Raw genomic sequence first — 19,744 nt, forward strand, 5'->3', positions numbered from 1 at the left:
AGCGCAGTCACCCTAGTGCCCCTGCATACAGCACAGTCACCCTAGTGCTCTCATGTGCACTGCAGTGCAGTTACCCTGGTGCCCCCGACAGGGTCAGCACCACTCCTAGCATGGTGAAAAGCCTTTCTGATTTCCCAATGGGGCTAAAAAAAAATCTCTACTATACAAAACTATTTTGACTATTAAATGAAAGAGCACACGAAAAACCATGGAGCATGTAGGTATTTTAAAATATCAATTTCTACATTCTTTCTAGCCTGTGAGCAAGGAAAAACAGTGCCTTGAAAGGAACAAAACTGAGTCTTTTAAAAATGCATATATTTGATCACTTTTAAAATTTAGATGTCTACCCTTAATTTCTGTCTCAGTAAGATTAGTTATTACCTTTAATATGTTACTTTAATATAGCACCAAATTATTTGTTAAGTATGCAAATAACATCAGACCATGTCATCTAATTGAAACCGATCAAACACTGCAGAATTATGTGGACAGAAAGAGGCTGACCTCCTCCTACACTCTTCCCACTCCTGTCCTTTCCCATGGGGGGAGATTACTGTTGGACAATTTTTTTAATATTTATTTATTTATTATGTATACAATATTCTGCCTGTGTGTATGCCTGCAGGCCAGAAGAGGGCACCAGACCCCATTATAGATGGTTGTGAGCCACCATGTGATTGCTGGGAATTGAACTCAGGACCTTTGGAAGAAGAGGCAATGCTCTTAACCTCTGAGCCATCTCTCCAGCCCCCTGGACAATTTTTAAAAATTATTATACATTCACGTTTCTATCTTTGTATTGTGAAATATTTCAGAAGAAATGGTAAAAAATTGTACACATAAGAATTTTTGTAGATATAACTCTTCAAATTTAAGTAGTAGTTGGAAGTGAATCAATATATAACCAGAAATGATATAGATATTCCCTCCAAAGCTTGATCTCTCTCTTGTTGTCTATTCTATGTATCTATCTATCTACGTATCTATCTATGTATCTATCTATGTATCTATATATCTATGTATGTATGTATCTATCTATCTATCATCTATCTATCTATCTATCTATCTATCTATCTATCTATCTATCTATCTATCTATCATCTACCTGTCTGTCTATATATCTATCTTTCTATCTATCTGTCTGTCTATCTATCTATCTATCTATCTATCTATCTATCTATCTATCTATCTATCTATCATGTACCTGTCTGTCTGTCTGTCTGTCTCTCTCTCTATCATGTACCTGTCTGTCTGCCTATCTATCTATCTATCTATCTATCTATCTATCTATCTATCTATCTATCATCTACCTGTCTGTCTGTCTATCCATCCATCCTCCAGTCATCCATCTATCTATTGTCTTTCTTATCTTTATCTCTAACTTATGTATTTATCGACGAATCATTTATCTATTGTCTTCTTATCTAATTTCTAGGTGTCATCATTTATCTTCTTTATTCCTATCTATCAATGCTCCAGCTCTCTTTTGTCTGTCATATATGTTCCCGTATCATCATCCTTTGAAATGATGCTACGCCCACCGCTTGCATTCCCCTTTGTAATGGATCTCGAGGAACATCGGTGTCGGTCCATGAGACAGACACCACTTTTCATCTCAGGGTGGCCCATATTCCGATGCGGTGCCATTTTCCCGATAGTTCCTCACTGATGCACACTTGGGTGTTGTCACGGTCTCTTCATCAGCCCTGGTTTAAATCACTTCGAGTTTTAACACCTTACTAGGAAACGCTTCTCAGCCACGTTTTAAAAATAGCCCACATTCTTTTTATAGCTCTAAGATCTTCTGCATCAACCTTTTTAATCTTTTGAATGTTTTAAGGTATAAAATGAAGACAATGTGATTTCCCTTGTGCATAACCAATGCCCCATGGGTTAATAAGATGCTTTCATTTAGGGAGTGTTGAATCACATAGTACCTGCCAAGCTTTTCCACGTCGTCCACTGTCTCCGGCAAGGCGATGCCCTTGGTTTCAGGCAAAAGCATCACGAGGCCTCCACAGATAGACGCCAGGATGCCTGCCAAATGAGGAGAGACATGACCACCTAAGAACACACAGACTGTCCCTTCCCACCGCTACGCTCACTCCCTGACCTCACCTGCCCTCAGCAGCCACACCCCTCTGCTCACCATGACCACCCTCCTCAGTTCTGCACAGCTCATGGTCCCTGTGCTCCTGGTGTACACTGACACTCAGATATCATGTAACCGTAGGGACACACACTGTGAAACATAGCGATTTCATTGTGTAACCACCACAGAGAGAGTAGACGCAGGTAAGCTACGGCAGCCGTGCCATGGCTAGGAGATGCGGTCTTAAGGGTGCCACCATGCAGGCTTGTGAGGCTCCATGTTTGTGTTATGTGACTATGCTTCCAGCGCATCTGTCAGGCTGTAGACACTCCGGGCCTCTTCTGTACACTGGGAAGACAGAGTCAGTGCACAGGATCCCCCTCTACCTACTATCTTTCTGTGACCCTCCTACCGCATTACAGTCTAGGGTCACATGACTGTCTAGGGCCACTTTCTTCTTTGGGCAAAGCCTTGGCCATGCCTGCCTTTGGGGACCCCTCACTGACGTGTCTAATCTACTTCTCAGACATCTTCAGTCTGTTGTCAGACACGTTCAAACACACCAACCCTCTTCTTCCAAGAGCTACTGACCCCATACCAACCCTTGGCTACCACCTACATTTGCTGTTCTTTTTGTTTGCTTGTTTTTTGTTTTTTGTTTTTTTTTCCCAAGACAGGGTTTCTCTGTGTAGCTTTGGAGCCTGTCCTGGAACTAGCTCTTGTAAACCAGGTTGGCCTTGAACTCACAGAGATCCACCTGCCTCTGCCTCCCTAGTGCTGGGATTAAAGGCCACCACCACCCAGCTTCCCTTTGCTGTTCCTTAGAGCCAAACTTCTGGGAAAAAGCGTTTTCTGCTATTTCTTCTCCATTGTCACAGACTAGGTGATGTGCTGGTAAGCTTTAACAACTGGCTCCTGAGGATAAAGAGCTGACTTTTGGCTTTGCCCATCCCCAGAGTGTCAATGCTGCTGTATGCACACTTCAAGCCACCAACCTGACCTCATCGCACAAGGCACTAGAAGAAGATGGACAGTGGGGCCTCCAGTCTACAGTATCCTCAGACAGGACACATGAGGGGCATGAATGATCACAGTACATGTAAAAGCAGTATCGAAGCAAATTTAGACATTGAATATTTTAGGAAATACAATTAGCTTTCAGGCCCATCTTTAAAGATAGGGCAACGAAGCTAAAACTTGGTCCCTGGAAATGGATGTTTTCCTCTTCCACCATCATCGAAGAATTTCACAGTGTTTGATTTTAACTCAGAACCTCACAACAGAAGCTGACACAGACACTGTTTATCACATCCTGTTAAGGTAAAGTGACTTGAAGCATTTAGCATTTTGAATGTAATGCTAACAAGATTGACTCTTTAGAAATGAAACAGTCATCAGAAGATGGAGTGGATGTCAGCAACATCTAACCCAGTGACCATTACAGGTTCTGTAATGCATGAACAAGTGAGAAGAGTTGAGACCCTCATGGAGATTGGTCAGTAAAAATCTGCCACGCAGGCAGGGGGACCTGAGCTATAGCTGCAGAAAAAAAGTAAAAAGCTGAGCATGGTATCATGATGGTGGCATGATGATAGCATAACGGTAGCATGATAGTAGCATGATGGCAGCATGGTAGCATAAACTTATAATTACGGTTCTGTGAATGGACCCCTGAGACTCACTGGTTGGCTAGCCTGGTCCAATGGGTAAGCCCCATGAGAGACCTTGTCTTGCTAAACAAGGTGGCTAGCTCCAGAGAAACAACCCAGAGGTTGACCTCTGGCCTCTGCAAGCATGTACACACATGTGCCTTCGCATGCACCTACATACACATGGCCCCACCCCTCCACTCACTTGGACCCACTCCCACATGAATCAAGTCTTACCGAAGATGATCAGAGGTAGTTCTAGCCACACAGCTGCTAGTCGGAAGAGTAGAAACGGAGCTATGATCCCCCCAAAGTCACACAAGCCTGAACAGAGTGAAACCCCAAAGTTCCTGCAGATTAAAACATACTTTCAGGTGGAAGTTTGCAAAACAAACTCAGAAAAATAGAAATATCCAGACATACTAAATTACAGAAATTGTGTCAATACTTTCTATCATTTTCGGTTTTGAAAGCTACTGCCGCCTCATGCTCTAAACAAGCCACTCCCGTTCTGTACTGTCAAGCAGTGAGACTAGTGACCATGCATCTCCAATGTTGGTGAAAAGATGTTTCTTCATCAGCAGCTCCATAGCCTGCCAGTCCATGACACTCAGAGGTCACTTTGGTACCCTGCAAGCTAAGCCTGCAGAAATATAGCAACTTGCCCTAACACTCCTTCCGTAGCCAGCTGCTCACAAGCAAAATATGATGTCAGAAAAGGCTTCGCCTCGATACAGGGTGCTGCTGGTGGAGGCAGACCCAATTTACCATCTAAGCAGGCATGGTAGGACACTTTCTGGTCCCAAGTCAGTGCTCTTTCAAAAATCATAGTTCTGTCTCCAGTTACAGCCACTGGACATATTTCTAAGTCACCAAATGTGGCAGGTAATGAGCGGAAGCTACAACTCAAAGCCCATTGTTTTAAGGGGCTGAACTGAGCCCTAGTTAATAGATCAGCAACCCTGGAAACATTTGCCTATAGTTACTTAGGAGAAATGGCAACATAAATGCCAGAATTACCGTAATGTTGTCGGGTACAACTCTGAATTTACCAAATAAACTATTTCAAAGGCCATGGTTATCCCGAGTCTCCCCAGGGTAGCAACTGTGGTCCTTAGCCATGGTATCCCTGTGAACAGAATGTGTAGAAGGGGAGAGTTAGGGCTCTAATGATCTCAGCAATGTTTTACAAAACAACAAAATGCATCTATTGGTCTCCCCAACCTAAATCCTTGATAACTTAAGAACAAATGGCAAAAGCTTTATATTATAGACAAATTCCATTAATCCCACCTTGATAGCTACCATTTAGTGTGTGGAAGATGCTTTCCTGAGTACAGAATTGGCTGTAGAAATACAATTAAAAGCTGTTTGCTGAGCGATCATTATGCTAAATAACGTCCCAGGTAGTGCCGTCCTAGAGAGGCCAAGCACTGGCCTTGATCTGGAAGTCTCTCTTGTCCCCTTGAAAACCATGGCTACAGTTAGATGTCCGTCTTCATTCTGCACAGACCCAGATAGGTGTTCTCCTTAGCTAGGCTGGTTTCCAGTGAGGAAGAAGGTTGAGAACTGGGATCCTGGGAAAGGGACTTTGGTTCCGTGTTATCCCCATGGCGTGTGTCATTCATTGCCTTCATCCCCAGCCATGCTTCTTCCTCCAGGAAGCCAGTTTCATACACATAACTGGCTCACCTTAAAAAATAAACTGCTTTAGGACCATCTGCTTTTACTGGATGAAGACCCCCCACCCCAACCTGTCTTCTACTGTAGCAATGGGACACAGCAAATATTCCAGGAAACACTTTCTTCAGTTTTAAGGGAGACAAAATGCAACATTTTAATTCTAAACAGTCAGGCCTTATGAATGTCTTATGAGTTATGCAATGTATGTCATCCTATCCTAGAGGTATGAGGGCATGGGACAGAATGGAGATTGTATCTGCTGGTCGATGCACAGCTGGGGTACCAGCATCTCTGCACAGAGGTTCACACCACACCAGATCATTCTCTCATCTCTTAGCAAACATTGCATCTCCCTGAAGGTGTAATTAGGCATTATTGTCTTGTTGTGCTGAGGCTTGAACCCAGGACTTATGCATGGTAGGGAAGTGCTCACCCCTGAGTTAGATAAGGACCCTCATTTCTTGAGACAAAGTCAAGCTCAAGCTGGTCTTGAACTCTCAATTCTCCTGTGTCGTCCTCCTGAGTGCTGGATTCTAGTGTTCTCAGCATACACTACCACACAAGGCATAGTTTTTGTTTTGCTTTTGCCTTTTCTTTTCTTTTTTTGAGACAGGATTTCTCTGTAGCTTTGGAGCCTGTCCTGGAACTCACTCTGTAGAACAGGCTGGCTTCAAACTCAGGGGTACCAAATAGATCTGAGGCAGGAGCGGCTGCTCCACGCTAAACTGTGCTGACCTCAGGCAGGAACTACCGTAATTACTGTGATAACAGAGCAGTTAACTTTAGACTGGGCAGGACACAGGCGGTACCGTATTACTTATACATGGTGCAACTTAAGTTTTTAAGAACTGCTTAACATTTTAAAAAATGCTCCTGGATAGTAAAAAAATGTTACAGATTCACAATAAAACAGATTCAGACATAAAAGGCCTGCCTCTGCCTCCCGAGTGCTGGAATTAAAGGTGTGTGCCACCACCTCCTAGCCCCATATTTTTTTTTTATGGAGAAGTCATCACAAACACAGATGATGAAAGAAGAAATTAAGCTCAGCAGTGTATGCTCACTCTTGAGAATATTCAACACATTAAAAATCCAAACCACAAACATCTGTCAGGTAGGCAAACAGAGAGCGAGGTTTTGAGAGCCCAGACCATTGCTGGGAAGCTCCAGAGGATTAAGATTTAGTTGCAAGCTGACTGAGGACATCCCATGCACTCGCTGCATTTGCAGATGGGACACCTGCAGTTGCTGCAACAGTAGTTAAATCGGGGCGTGAGGAAGGTCAGAGCTGGGCTCATGTTCCAGGCCACCACCTGCTCAGACACAGGACAGCTGTAAACGTGGGTCTTATTTAGACTTTGCATCCTCGTGAGAGCCAGCGGGGACTAGGAAATGCATTCCACCCCTGTCTGTCAGTGAGCAGTTGCTGCTGGAGATGCAATGGAGAGGAAAGCGGAAGCTCACCCAGATGCCCTGGGTCGCAGCTGACGGGATGATAAGGGCAGCCACAGAAGAGGCTGTCTGCTTCCATGGAAACCACTATCCAGGGTAGGTGCCTCAGGCAGAGCCTCTTCTTACTATAGCAAGATGGCGGTTGTGAGTCCCACCGACTTCAATGTCTATTGAGGTTTATAACTGAGGCTTACATTGTTCAGTGGGAAAAAAATTAAAGACTAAGAAACCAACTTAAAACACATCCATGTTCTTCCTATACACCACCATCACCACCATCATAAAAAATTTAGTTAATTCATAAATAACTAGTCAATTCGATAGAACAGGAAGTGTTATCAGTTTGACATCCTCTGCAGAAGTGGTCTGTCCTACAATACCTTGGCCTAAAGACTTTCAGCTATTTTTCTCAAACGCTACACTGGCACAGAACTTTCGTTGGGAGGGAAAGAAGTCCCAAAGATACCATACTACATTAACTAGAAAACAGTTCATTAGCAGATGTAGATTATGCACAATTACATATGGAAATGAAAATGATTGATTATTCTGATAATAGACATTTTTTGATGGTAAAAACAAACCAAATTAAAAAAATATCAAAGATGGGGGAATGTAGCTCAGCTAGCAGAATGTTTGCCCAGTATGTACAAAGTTCTGGGTTCCCTCCTAACACACATAAACTGGGCTTGGTGGCATCTGGAAGCCCAGCACTCAGGAGGTAGAGGCAGGAGGATTTAAAAGTTAAGTGTTGTGGGATATTTGAGAAAACTGTGTAGAGATGTGTTCTGTTTTTGCCTTGCCTGAATAAGTCATCTGATTGGTTTAATAAAGAGATGAATGGCCAATAGCCAGGCAGAAGAGGTTAGGCAGGACTTTCAGGCAAAAAGAGAAACTCAGGATAAATCCAGGCATGTGGGAGAGATGCCAGTGAGGCACAGAGGGGGTCGGACATACAAAATGGAGGACAGGTAAAAATACACACACACACACACACACACACACACTCACACACACATACACACTCACACAGCAGAATGCGGATTGATAGAAGCAGGGTAATTTAAGATATAAATACTCATTGGGAACAAGCCTAAGCTAAAAGCCAAACTTTAATTAATAATAATAATAATAAGTCTCCATGTCATTATTTGGTGCCTGGAGATCCAAAAAGAAAAGAAAATCTGACTACAGTTATGGTCATACTCAGCTATATAGCAATTTTGAGGTCAGTCTGGGCTACATTGATGCACAGTATCTCTCTCTCTCTCTCTCTCTCTCTCTCTCTCTCTCTCTCTCTCTCTCTCTGTGTGTGTGTGTGTGTGTGTGTGTGTGTGTGTGTGTGCCTGTCTCTCTTTCTTCCCACACATGCTCACATAGATGAACAATGACCACAGCATCTAAAGTCACTTTCCACAGTCATGTGTGAACACAAAGAAACGATCCTCCTCTATGACGGGGACTTGCTCAGGCAGCTAGAGCCCTGAAACTCGGCTTTTGAAGAAAAGATATAGAATTTTAAAAGATGCATCTTTCACTCTCTCCTAGATGTACCATCTGCTCCGAGTCCTGAAATAAAGTTTAGAGAAAAGTCCTAAGAAAGATATGTAAATTGGGGTAGACACACATTTTCCACTTGGAAAGCAAAGTAAAAGATAGTCTCGTTCTGGGAGGGGTACTTGCTGCACGGCTAGGTTTGCTGCCACACTGAGTAGAAACAAGTGGCGGTGACAGGTGGCTGTGCGCGACAGAAAGTGGTTTCTTTCCAGGCTCCAGGATTCTGCTTTCTAGACAGCGAATATAAGAGTTAGCAGTGAAGATCATTTCTTTTTCCCAAGTTCATTCTCAGACCATAAAAAGTAAGGTTTTCAGAGAACTAACTTTCAGAGTTGACCTCTCCAAAAGGCTTGGCAGCATTCTAGCCAGGGGCTGAGGAGATGTCAAGCCCAGCCGGGAAGGGCAGCTAGAAAGACTTTCCAAATGCTAATTCCACAGCCCCTCCCTGGTCCCTGGAGTCAAGAGTCCTTAAAATCGGAAGAAGGAGCACTCGCTGGATAGAGGGGCTTCTGTTCATAGATGGAATTCGTTTTGGAAATTTGGAACTTCTTCTGGCCCATCAATTGCGCAGACTTAGGACTCTAAAAGCGCTTATGAGGACGGTGGTTTGACGTCCAGGCCTCCCAGGCCTCGCATGAAAAGGTCAAGTGAGGCACGGGGAGGGGCTTGAAGTCCCAGCACTAGGGAAGCGGAGACAGGGAGCTCTGGGCTCACTGGCCAGGCAGCCTTGGCTGCTTAGCAAACCGCAGGCCAGTGAGAGACCCTGTCCCAAGAAACAAAACAGACAGAGCTGAGTGAGGACACCCATGCCGACCTCTGGTCTACACATGGCTGGGAACACCCACACCAGCGTGAGCACTTGTGCACACGTCAACACACACGAATACATATAGACTGAGAGAGAAGGAGAGAGAGGGAGGGAGGGAGGGAGGGAGGAAATTAGGAAGGGAGGGAGGGGCATAGAGAAAGAAGGAGGAAAGAGGGAGAATTCTGAAGCTCAGAATTCTATAACATTCTTAAATTTTTACCCTTTAATCAAAATTGTGTACCTCTGAGAAAGGCAATTATGTTTCTCTCATTCCTTTCCATTCCTTTCTCTGTTTAGCGGTCAGCAATTAATCAATATTAAATACATGCACACTGACACACTGATGGCTGGTTATTTCTTAGCTTCTGCACTGCTTTTTTAAAAGATCTATTTTTATTTGTCTGTCTGTCTGCCTGTGGAGGTCAGAAGAGGGCATCAGATACCTTGGAGCTGGAGTCACAGGTGTCTGGGAACTGCCTGATGTGGGTGCTGGGAACTGCGCCTACATCCTCTGGAAGAGCAGCGGGTCCTCTTCATCACTGAGCCATCTCTCCGGCTCCAGCTTCCATAGCTCTTAAGAAACACTAACTGTGTCGTGGGCTATTTGTGTTTCTTTGGATTCATATTTACTTAGAAGCTTGCAATGCGATCACATTAGGGGACAGAGGCCAAGAGGGAGAGTGTGTCCCGTGACGACAGAGGCAGAGATTGGAGGGAAAGGAAGAAAGATGAAGGTGACCATAGCGAGGCTAGAGACGCTGCCCCTCGCTCAGAGGCTCCGGGAGGAGCCGCCCGGCACTGCGCTTTTAGAGGGTGACCATAGCGAGGCTAGAGACCCTGCCCCTCGCTCAGAGGCTCCGGGAGGAGCCGCCCGGCACTGTGCTTTTAGAGGTCACCCTCCTTGCGTCAAGAGTGGGGGATGTAGGGAGGGGTGTCTGCTGTCCAGCTGTGGTCCGGGGAGTCGGAAGCACTTGAGGAAAAGGAAAGAAGCCTGTGTTTCTGCTCTTCATCAGCCACGGCAGCAGGGTGGAATTGCACGTCATTTACCTTTTCTGTCCCGAGGGCTGGCGTTTCTGTAGTTTTTATCCAAGTAAGGTCTAACTGCTACTTTGGGAATTCATAAACGGGTGTCTAATGTTAACGAAGTCTCCTGAGCGTGTCTGCTCTGATCTTTTCCACGTTAGCCGTGTCTTTCCTGGCCCTTGGTATTCTCAGAGACGGAAGGCTTCCTTCGTAAGCACAGGGACTGTGGAGAACCCCGCTTCCTGTAAAGCCTTCATGGCACACCCAGAATACAGAAATACCTCCTGTGCTCCAATTCACACCTTGCTGGGGGGTCCGAATGGCTTCCTTGTAGCTACAGCTGTGCTCTGTGGCAGAGGTCATCTGGCTGCAGACTGAGCATCTAGAGTCTTTTTCTATCCTTTCTTCCTCCTCCTGACCCCCATCCAGCAGCCCTCAAGCCCCAGAATATTGACCTTTACAACACTTCTAAAAGAAGCCATCCTCCTCCATCCCAGCCAGACTACCCAGCCGCGAGCCAGGCTCTGGCGTCTCCCCCTCCTGCCATACCCCAAAGCGCTACAGGTGTGAGCAGCTCTTAGTCCCTTCTCCAGGAGCTCATAGGCAGCACCAGGTCCTGCCATGTCCTGTGGGGACAGTCGTGCTGGGGACTGACCTTCCTCTGACTTTGTCATGCAGTTTCCAGCAATCACAAGGAAGCCTAAGTTCCTGAACTCATGACAACTTTTTATGTTTTGGGAAAATAGCAGGAAGACACGGTAGTTGGTAAAGAGCTCTGGCTTCTCCCTCGGGTCTACACAGTACTTCTTCCTCAGCCCTCCTCTCCCTCACCCTCCTTTCCCCCACCTTTGTCAACTCTGTTTACCACATTCTTGTTGTGATGTTGTGAAAATGTCTATGTCTCTCAACAGGCTGTGAGCCAAATGAAGCCAAGAGCCACATAGTCTTTCTGTCCCTAACCTGGGGTAAAGCTTGGTGTCTGCAGCATGGTTGGTATGGGAAATATGTTAAACATCACATCACCATGACCTAGATCTAGCAATCCCATTCCCATCAACAAACAAACCTGACATTTCAGCAAAGATTGATGTAAAGTTGTCTTCTATCTTTGCATCCAGAAAGAAAATAGGATGACATCACCCAAGCTTTGAAGCAATAGCACAGCTCAAAAAGACAAGTGGCCCCCACCTGCTCCACCATATGCAATCATTACATTTTTGGTAAGTTCTTTGAGAACTGTCAGCTAAACGTGAAGGAAGATACCTTCTGGTAAGAATGCGGTGACCAGGCAGGCCACCCCAGCCACTATATTGCTTGCTGCAAAAGGAAGGCGTCGTCCAAGACGCTCGATGGTCAGAAGGATCAAGAGGGCTGCAGGCAGCTCCACGAGCCCTGAGATGAAGAAGTCGATGTAGAGGTTGCCTCCGACGATTCCCAGGCGCATGACGAGTCCTTGATACACCACGGCGCTTGTGAACCTACAAGATGAAGTGAGAGAGAATAGGGCCTGCAACCAGAAGGAAATGGCGCACTTGACCACCAGCTCCAAAAGTCAGCCCACGTCAACTTACCAAGCAAACATCAGAATGAGTGTGCACTTCCTCATTTGCGGAGTCCTCACAAGGTCTAGAAAGGATGGGTTGCTAACTTCTTCATCTGTAACAGTGATCTGAACGAGAGAGACAGACTTCAGTACCATGTTATAGCAAGGTACACCTACATTGTGTAAGCGTGTAAACCGAACAAAATTAAAGTGATGTTCCTGGACTTCTGGGCCCTTCACAATTCCATCTTTAAAACGGGGCAAAGAAGAGTTTGTCTTCCAGCATTTTCAGTAGGTCGGACCCACAGAGATGCAGTTAACTCAGGCAAACGTCTGAGGATAAACCCAGTACTGGTGCTAAGTTGTTTCAGATCACGCTCCCCTTACGTCACCATGTACCTTTCCTCTCAGCACCCAGCTAATACCTGTTTCCCAGAAAACCTCAACGTAAGGATATTATGCTGTTGAACTGTCAGCTTCACATAACCTAGAAGTGCCTGTAAAGAGAGTCTTAGTGAGGGAATTTTGAGATCATGTTGGCCTGCAGACACACCTGTGCGGGGGCTGTTTTGATGGCTAATCAAGGTGCGGAGATTCACTCTGAATGTTGGTGGGGATCAGAAAGGACGCTCAGGACCAAGCAAGGACTCATATATCCTGTCTTCTCTTGACTGTGGCTATGTCGTGACCAGCTGCTTGAGGTTCTGTCCTGGTTCCCGGACAGATGGACTGCAAGCTGCAACTGTGAGCTAGATAAAACCATTCCTCTCTCAGCGGTGCGTGTTGGGGCATTTTTATCATAGCAACAAAATGACAGCAGGACAGAACCACGGAGGGATTTCCCTTTCTGTTCTCGACTTCACCACTTCAGAGGAAGGCAATGATACCAAGTAGAGGGTCGCACGCACAGCTGGCGGTGGTATCGCTTCCCATGGTTCGTTATCGAGTGTTTCCCACAGTGCTTCTGTGCATTGTCGGAGGCAGGCAAGCACGGGAGAGTGTAGGACACTGGGATCCCCATTTGATTTCGGTTTATGTACACTAGCCTCTCACAAAATTGGGCTTGGCAGCCTAGTTCTCCCATCTCATATACGATGCTTATAAAATGCACCATGTAACCTCAGGACCCTTAGTCTCTCACCTGCACCTAGATACATATACTCCCATCTCTGGACAATTTGGTAGAAGGTTCCCAACCCCTGTTGTCAATGAAATTCAGCAAAGTCAAGACCACAAGGACTAAATAGCAGAGGGTACAGGTCAGTATCTGACACCTGTATCCGGGAACTCCTCTCTTGTTGACCTCCCACACTGCTGTGGAGTGTGGAGGAGTCTTCTAACAATAAGCGTTCTATGGTTGGTGGCCATTTCCATGTGCGTTTTAAAGAATATCAAAATTAAAATGGAATCTTCCAGTTCAAACATGAAAAGGTTAATTCTGGCCTAAAATGATTTAGGTAAATTAGATTTGAGTGAAATCACTTAGATTTTTCAAAAAGGACCTTAATTTCAAGATGAAAACAACACACAATAGCAGGATGCCTCTCGCATAGACACATCATGACCAGCTTGGCCGGTGCGTCTTTTTCCTTCAGGTCAGATTTTCCCACGAGTTAGGCTTGATTCTCCTCTCTCTTCAGCCCAGAGAGGCACTGACATCACTGCATCCACATCCTCACACTGCCACCCAGCACATACCTGGAGCCCAAAAGTTAACCCCTGGTGTCATTCCTTAGGAGGCATTCACCTCATTTTTCGAGAGAGGGTCTCTCATTGAGCTGGAGCTCAAACATAGGCCTCCCAACCAGAGTCACAGGCACACAGCATCAACCCAGCTTTTTTATGTGGGTTCTGGGCATGGGGTTCATGTCCTCATGCCCACATGATAACCACCTAGCTGCTTTTAAAAGAGGATATATACAGGAAAAAAAAAAAAAAGAAGAAGAAGAGAAAAAAATCACCATAGTCTCCCTAACTCATAAGAACCATGATACTGATTAAAAGTGTAGGTTGATCATCTCATTCATGGTTCTTATTTTGGAAAAAAAATCCTTTGCTTCCCTTAATTCAGAGAGACCCAAAGGAATCTCCTCAAAAAAAAAAATTAATGACAAAATAGTGGGCCCGACTAGATTTTAGCAGACACCCCACATCCTCAGGGAACCAGACTGAGAACGCAGCTGGCTGCTCAGGGTGGGGAGAGGGATAAGCACAGTTTTAATGAGTTGCCCAGACCCTGGCTAGGACACCGGTGTCTGAACCCAGCTGGGTCTAGACTTCCAGATACATGAGCCCATCCTTATTGTCCCAAAGCATTTAAATTGGCTTTCTGCCACTTAAAGGCCAAAGCAGAATTATCTGAAGATTCCAACCCAGAACAATCTCTTGCTTTGACCTCTGAATATTTTGGGCAAAATAATTTTATTGTTAAAACAACTGCTTCCATATTCTAATTCATTCGGATTCCAATTCGCTGTAAACATACTTGTTTCAGTGTAAAATTCTTGAGATTTGGGACAAAGCAGGGACTCAACTCTGCTTTTCCAAAGCCCAGGTTTAACGTGTAGCTGTATAATCACCTGCGGGGCGACTACGAACTCCCCGAAACAAGGGAAAGTAATCAGTCACAACACGGTCCTTCCCTGCTCAGTGAATGGAGGGATTAACAGTACTGCCAGGCAGGTAAGTGAATCCAGCTCATCTCTGATTTACTAGCAGCGTCTCCGCAGTGACGCAGATATTCTGAAAGATGACCCACTTTCTGGATGTCCAGAGACCTCGAGAGACTAAGAGCCGTATCCTGGATGGAACATATCCAGTCGCGTCCTGCCAACTCATGAACACAGCGTCTGGGCTACTGCTCTTTTACAGAACACCTCCCTCCATAGCTGTGATTCTTTTCTACTGCCAAAGGGTGCTGGACTCTTGCCTAGTCTGAGTCAGAAACAAAAGACCTGAAATGCTATTCCAGATTGTTACATATTTTTTTTAAAAAATGCATTTTAATAAGACGTGGTCTCTATACACTAAAACCCAGCAATTTAAAATGGAGCCCTCTGAGAATTCTGATGGATCCATGACCACCTAACAATGACTGTGCCTACAACATGGCACATGCCCATAATTCCCAAGTTCTTTCATGATTTCCCCAAACTCTGGATGAGGGTAGCCCTTATCTGCTCCCTGTTGGAACAACTTTGCCTTCTTTAGAACTTCAATAGACACAGAATCTCTTCCACACCATGGTTGCCACTCTTCTTTGTCACATCTCTATGGGTTCCAAGTGGGACAGGCCCTGCTTTGCAGCAAAGGGCAGGGAGTTGCTTGTATAATACTTGTCTGTTTAGAGGCTCAGTGCTTAGCAATGCTCTCTTCAAGAAAGGTACCACCCAAGGCTCAGCTATGGATGCTGGCCTCCTTGCTTCTCACCAAGGTGAAGAGCCACTTGCTCTAATCATCCCCCAGACCACCTTTCCCTTCTGCCAAGGTCTCATAGACCATCAACAGGGAGAGAGGCTATGTTAAAAAGAGTACTCTGTGATTAGCTCAGGTGCCTTTATAATTCTTCCTGGTACCTTTCTTCAAGATATGTTTCTTTGAGGTGAATTTTCAATTTAGATTGCCAAGAAAGAGAAGGGCTTTACAAATAACCATGCCATAAAAATAAAAATGATGCTCAGAGCCCCCCAGATGGAGAACTACTTTCAGGTCATAAAACACACCCAGATGGATTAGGCTAGTGCTGTGATATTTGGCTCACAATATATATTTTTTCACCCCATACATTATTGGGGCACCATGAGCATAGTTTCTCTTCAGTAGTTCAAGGAAGCTAATACTCTATGATTTTGAAGATTCAGTTGTATATGTGTGTAGATACATGCTCATGCATGCCGGATGCTATTAGTCTTAGGGTTATTTTTTAAAAAAGTAACATTTAAAAGGAAATACTTGTAGGGAATAATTCGCTCACCGCTTACTCATAGCTACTGCTGTCACACAGACAGATACTCCAAAATGCACCGTGACACGAAGCCCTTCCCAATGTGAACTGCCACCATCCATTTTTAAAACTTGCATTTCAATGCAGTGTTTTTAATATAACAGCTACATTATTATCAGTTTGTCATCATTGACATATCAGGCTATAAGGTGGGTGTGATTATCTTAAAATGTACACACAACTAGTGTGTTCAAGAGACTTGGTACACGGAGTCAATCACCAGCTCATTGTACCCACGGGCTCACTAAGTACTGCTCTAGGCCTCAGATCTTGGCTTACATTTCAGATTCCTTGGGAACTAGTAGAAGAAACTGAGTCAATGAATAGTTCCAGTTCATCTGCCGACTCCTAAGCCTTAGCTCTTCCCGGAACCCTGGGTTTAGAAGAGGTGTTGGTCCCCCAGGCTCAGGAGGGAATAACACGGTTTACATGCAGGATCTGTCCTGGGCAGGAGAAGGGCATAGGGCTGGTGGCTGGGCTGCATCTGTAGCCTTACAAATCATTTGGTAGTTCTCAGTAGGTAATGTACGGTTGAGATGGCCATGAGCCCTTCACCATCACGATGTATCCAATGATGATGTTGTCATAGGTTGACTACAGGCTCCACCCTCAAGAAGCTCCTATTTTCTAAGTCTGTGGGAATCAATGGTTGTTTGAAGGTTTGAGGTTTACTTATTTGAGCAGTCAGAAACCACTTCAAAGCTAAACCTCCAAGTCTTAAAGAGGAAGAGGGTTTGTAGGTGCTGGAAGGGTGACCAGTGACGGCTGGGGGATACCGAGGGTCTTTCACATACTGTCTAGTGCGTGACCCCATTACTCAGACATAGGTAAGCCCCAGAAACATCAGAAGTTCTGGCATCTGACATGAAAGAGCTTCAGCCAACTCCTGGGCAGAAGAGCACCGCCTGCTCTCCGTAAAGAGAGCAGGGTGCCAAGCTACCTGCAGTCCACAATGTCTGCTCTACATGAAGAGAGCGATATGCCAAACTACTCACAGTATATCCTGCCTGCTCTCCATGAAGCAGAGTTGCCAAGCTACCTGCAGTACTTTGAGAAACTTAGAGAAAAGTCTATTAAACTAAAAACGAGGGCAAACAGAACATCTACTATGTGAGAGCACATAAAGAAACGTCCGTGTTGACCCTTATTCCCAAGGCTCAAGGAGAACGGGGAAGGAGGGGTGTAGGAGGCAAAGGATCAGGACACCTGCTGAAGACAGTGTCGTCTACATGTGACACCCATGAAATCGCAACAGCATGGCTGCCTAAACAAGACCCGAGAAAAGACAACCACAGCTGACACACCAACCTGGATGGGGGAAACCTCACAAAATCCGGCCACTAGAAGAGGAGCTAAACACTGCCGAGAGAGAAGGGGAATGTGTCCGCTCCAGCGAGAAGCTCCTGTAGGTTAACCAATCCCAAGCAGCCAGCTCTAAGTCCACATACACATGAACAACACTAAATGAACTCAGTAGAGTGTGTGTGTGGTGTGGTGTATGTGGTGTGTGTGTGTGTGTGTGTGTGTGATGATTGTGTGTGTGTGCATGGTGTGTGTGTTTAACAACAATACTTAAAGAACAGGAGGCCATGAATTTGAGAAGGGGTTGGGAGGGAATAAGAGGAGAGGTGGTGAGGAAATGATACAAACACATTGTATCTCTTTAATAAAGCCTACAGGGTTTTTTTTTTTTTGAAAATCATCCACAACAAGGAAATATCTGTGCCAAGATGTTTAGGAATGACCATTGCTTATCAAAATTAAGGATGAACTGTAGTCCCCAGGACCAGGGCTGCATAGTAAAACTTACGTATGAGCCACATAGGTGAGCTGCCTAGTAGTTGTGGCACAAATGGTATAAAGATAATAGGTGAAACTGATCACTCTGATGTGTTTTATTGGCCATAATCTAGTCTAATGTTATCATGTCCAAATGAAGTCACTTATGAAGCATTTGTACTGTTTTAGAGCAAATCTTTGCAATTCACCACGCAGTTTTCTCTTATGGTAAATTTTAGAACAAACCAATTGATCCCCCCCCCACACACACACGCATGTGAGGCCAGAGGCTATGGTACTAGACAGCGGGCACTGACACCCTAGACCTTGGGATCTTCCTCAGGTCTTCTGTGGCTAAGATCTACTCTGAGAGCTCGTTGGCCCTGAAGGAGTTCCCTGTCTCCACCCGTGTGACTGGGCATTCTACACATGCTACAGAACCACCATGGTGGCTCCCATCTGAGGCCCCCCAGGGACCGGCTGCTGCCACAGCCTCAGCGAAGGCCCAGCGCTGTGGCTATGAGTCACTTGTGGATATATTTCTTCACCTTAGAAACAAAGCTGGGGACATTTTTTATTTTTATTCTTTCCTAGGCCCGTTAATGAAAGAAGTGTCTTCCAGGGAGCAGGAGATGGCACTCACTTTCAAAACTCTAGCGCTCAGGAGACACAGGATGTGTGGGAGACAGGGTTTGGTGTCACGGGACTGAATCAGACATGGTAGGGAACTTGCCAGGAACACCCATGGATGCTCATAACCACCACGGAAACAGAATTGTTCTCAGCGTCAAAGCTCAAGAATGCCCAGTGTCAGAACTGAGTTGACTTCTGTTCTCTTGCATACTAATAATTGAGATGCCAAGAAATTTTGTTTTTAAAATATATATATATAAACATAATCATATTTCTTCACTAACATTATATGAAATATAATGCCTCATAAAATAAAATAAATAATGAAAACACTGGGTTTTTTTATTACAACTTGTTTCCATTCTTACTTGGAAAATGGAAAATAAAAATCTGTAACAAAAAAAAACCCCAAAAAACAAAACAAACAAAACAAAAAGAATGTCCATTTTCTTCAACAACAGTAGCCCGCATGGATACACACAGACTTCAGTTCTGGATAGGCAAACTGGGTAAGACGCTAGACAGGGAGTGTCGTTGTGGTATGGGAAGAGGAAAAAAGGCACCATGAACAAAGTGAAGCAAGCTGTCTACTACATATAAAATTCAACAGCCCAAACCCACACCATCATGATTCCCATCGTCTCTACGTCTCCGTCTCCCTACACACCAGGAGTCACTGTCCTGAGAATTTGTCTTGGTAGGTAACAACCAGATTCTGCTCACAAGTGGAGGGCGTCCACTCCACCATCAGGCTCTCTCACACCGGTGCTGGGGTAATAGCCCTGCAGGACGATGTTGATGAGGGCAGCAGGCCACTGCCCACACATCACGTGGGGCAAAGGTAGTCGGAGCTAGTCCGGGATGGTGTTCTCTAAGAGCTGGGGGTGAGGGAGTGCTGAGGGGCAGCAATCGCCTTACAAGAGGGGTGGGACTGTCTAAAAGGGAGAAAGTGGCCCTAGCTCAAGCGCCCACCCATCAGTTCTTCAGTTCCCTCACACTACCGTGACTGCTCAGCCATGGTGGACTACATCTGGACTTGTGAACCAAACCCTTCCCCCTGAAGCGGCTCCCAGCCAGGCATTGTCTCACTACAGTGTGATGGAGGAAGGTCATTGGTTAAATAAACTGCCTTGGCCCTGATAGGTAAGAACATAGGTGGGTGGAGTAAACAGAACAGAATGCTGGGAGGAAGAGGAAGTAAGCTCAGAGAGGCCATGCTCCCCTCTCCCGGGCAGACGCGATCGATGAAGTTCCGACCCAGGATGGATGTAGGCTAGAATCTTCCCGGTAAACGCACCTTGGGGTGCTACACACCTTATTAGAAATGAGCTAGTCCAGGTGCAAGAGTTAGCCGAGAAGAGGCTAGAAATAATGGGCCAAGCAGTGTTTAAATGAATACAATTTGTGTGTTGTTATTTCGGGGCATAAGCTAGCCAGGCAGCTGGGGTGCTGGGGACGCAGCCCCACCGCTCCTATTACTACAGAAATGGCGCCCAGACGTGTGGACAACTGAATCCAC

The 19,744-nt window shown here is 45.3% G+C and overlaps 1 protein-coding gene across 1 annotated transcript in view; it reads right to left on the bottom strand.

The window, feature by feature from the left end:
- Slc22a3 (solute carrier family 22 member 3) overlaps nucleotides 1-19,744 on the bottom strand; it is a 93,047-nt gene that overhangs the window by 3,025 nt on the left and 70,278 nt on the right. The window contains exons 6-10 of the mRNA XM_005363381.3: nucleotides 11,839-11,936; nucleotides 11,531-11,745; nucleotides 4,765-4,873; nucleotides 3,982-4,094; nucleotides 1,941-2,040 (exon numbers count right to left, since the gene is read on the bottom strand). Of these exons, the coding sequence (XP_005363438.1) occupies nucleotides 1,941-2,040; nucleotides 3,982-4,094; nucleotides 4,765-4,873; nucleotides 11,531-11,745; nucleotides 11,839-11,936 (635 nt within the window). The remainder of the gene's footprint in view (nucleotides 1-1,940; nucleotides 2,041-3,981; nucleotides 4,095-4,764; nucleotides 4,874-11,530; nucleotides 11,746-11,838; nucleotides 11,937-19,744) is intronic.

Source organism: Microtus ochrogaster, linkage group LG9 (genome assembly GCF_000317375.1).
Source record: "Microtus ochrogaster isolate Prairie Vole_2 linkage group LG9, MicOch1.0, whole genome shotgun sequence".
Lineage (NCBI taxonomy): Eukaryota > Metazoa > Chordata > Mammalia > Rodentia > Cricetidae > Microtus > Microtus ochrogaster.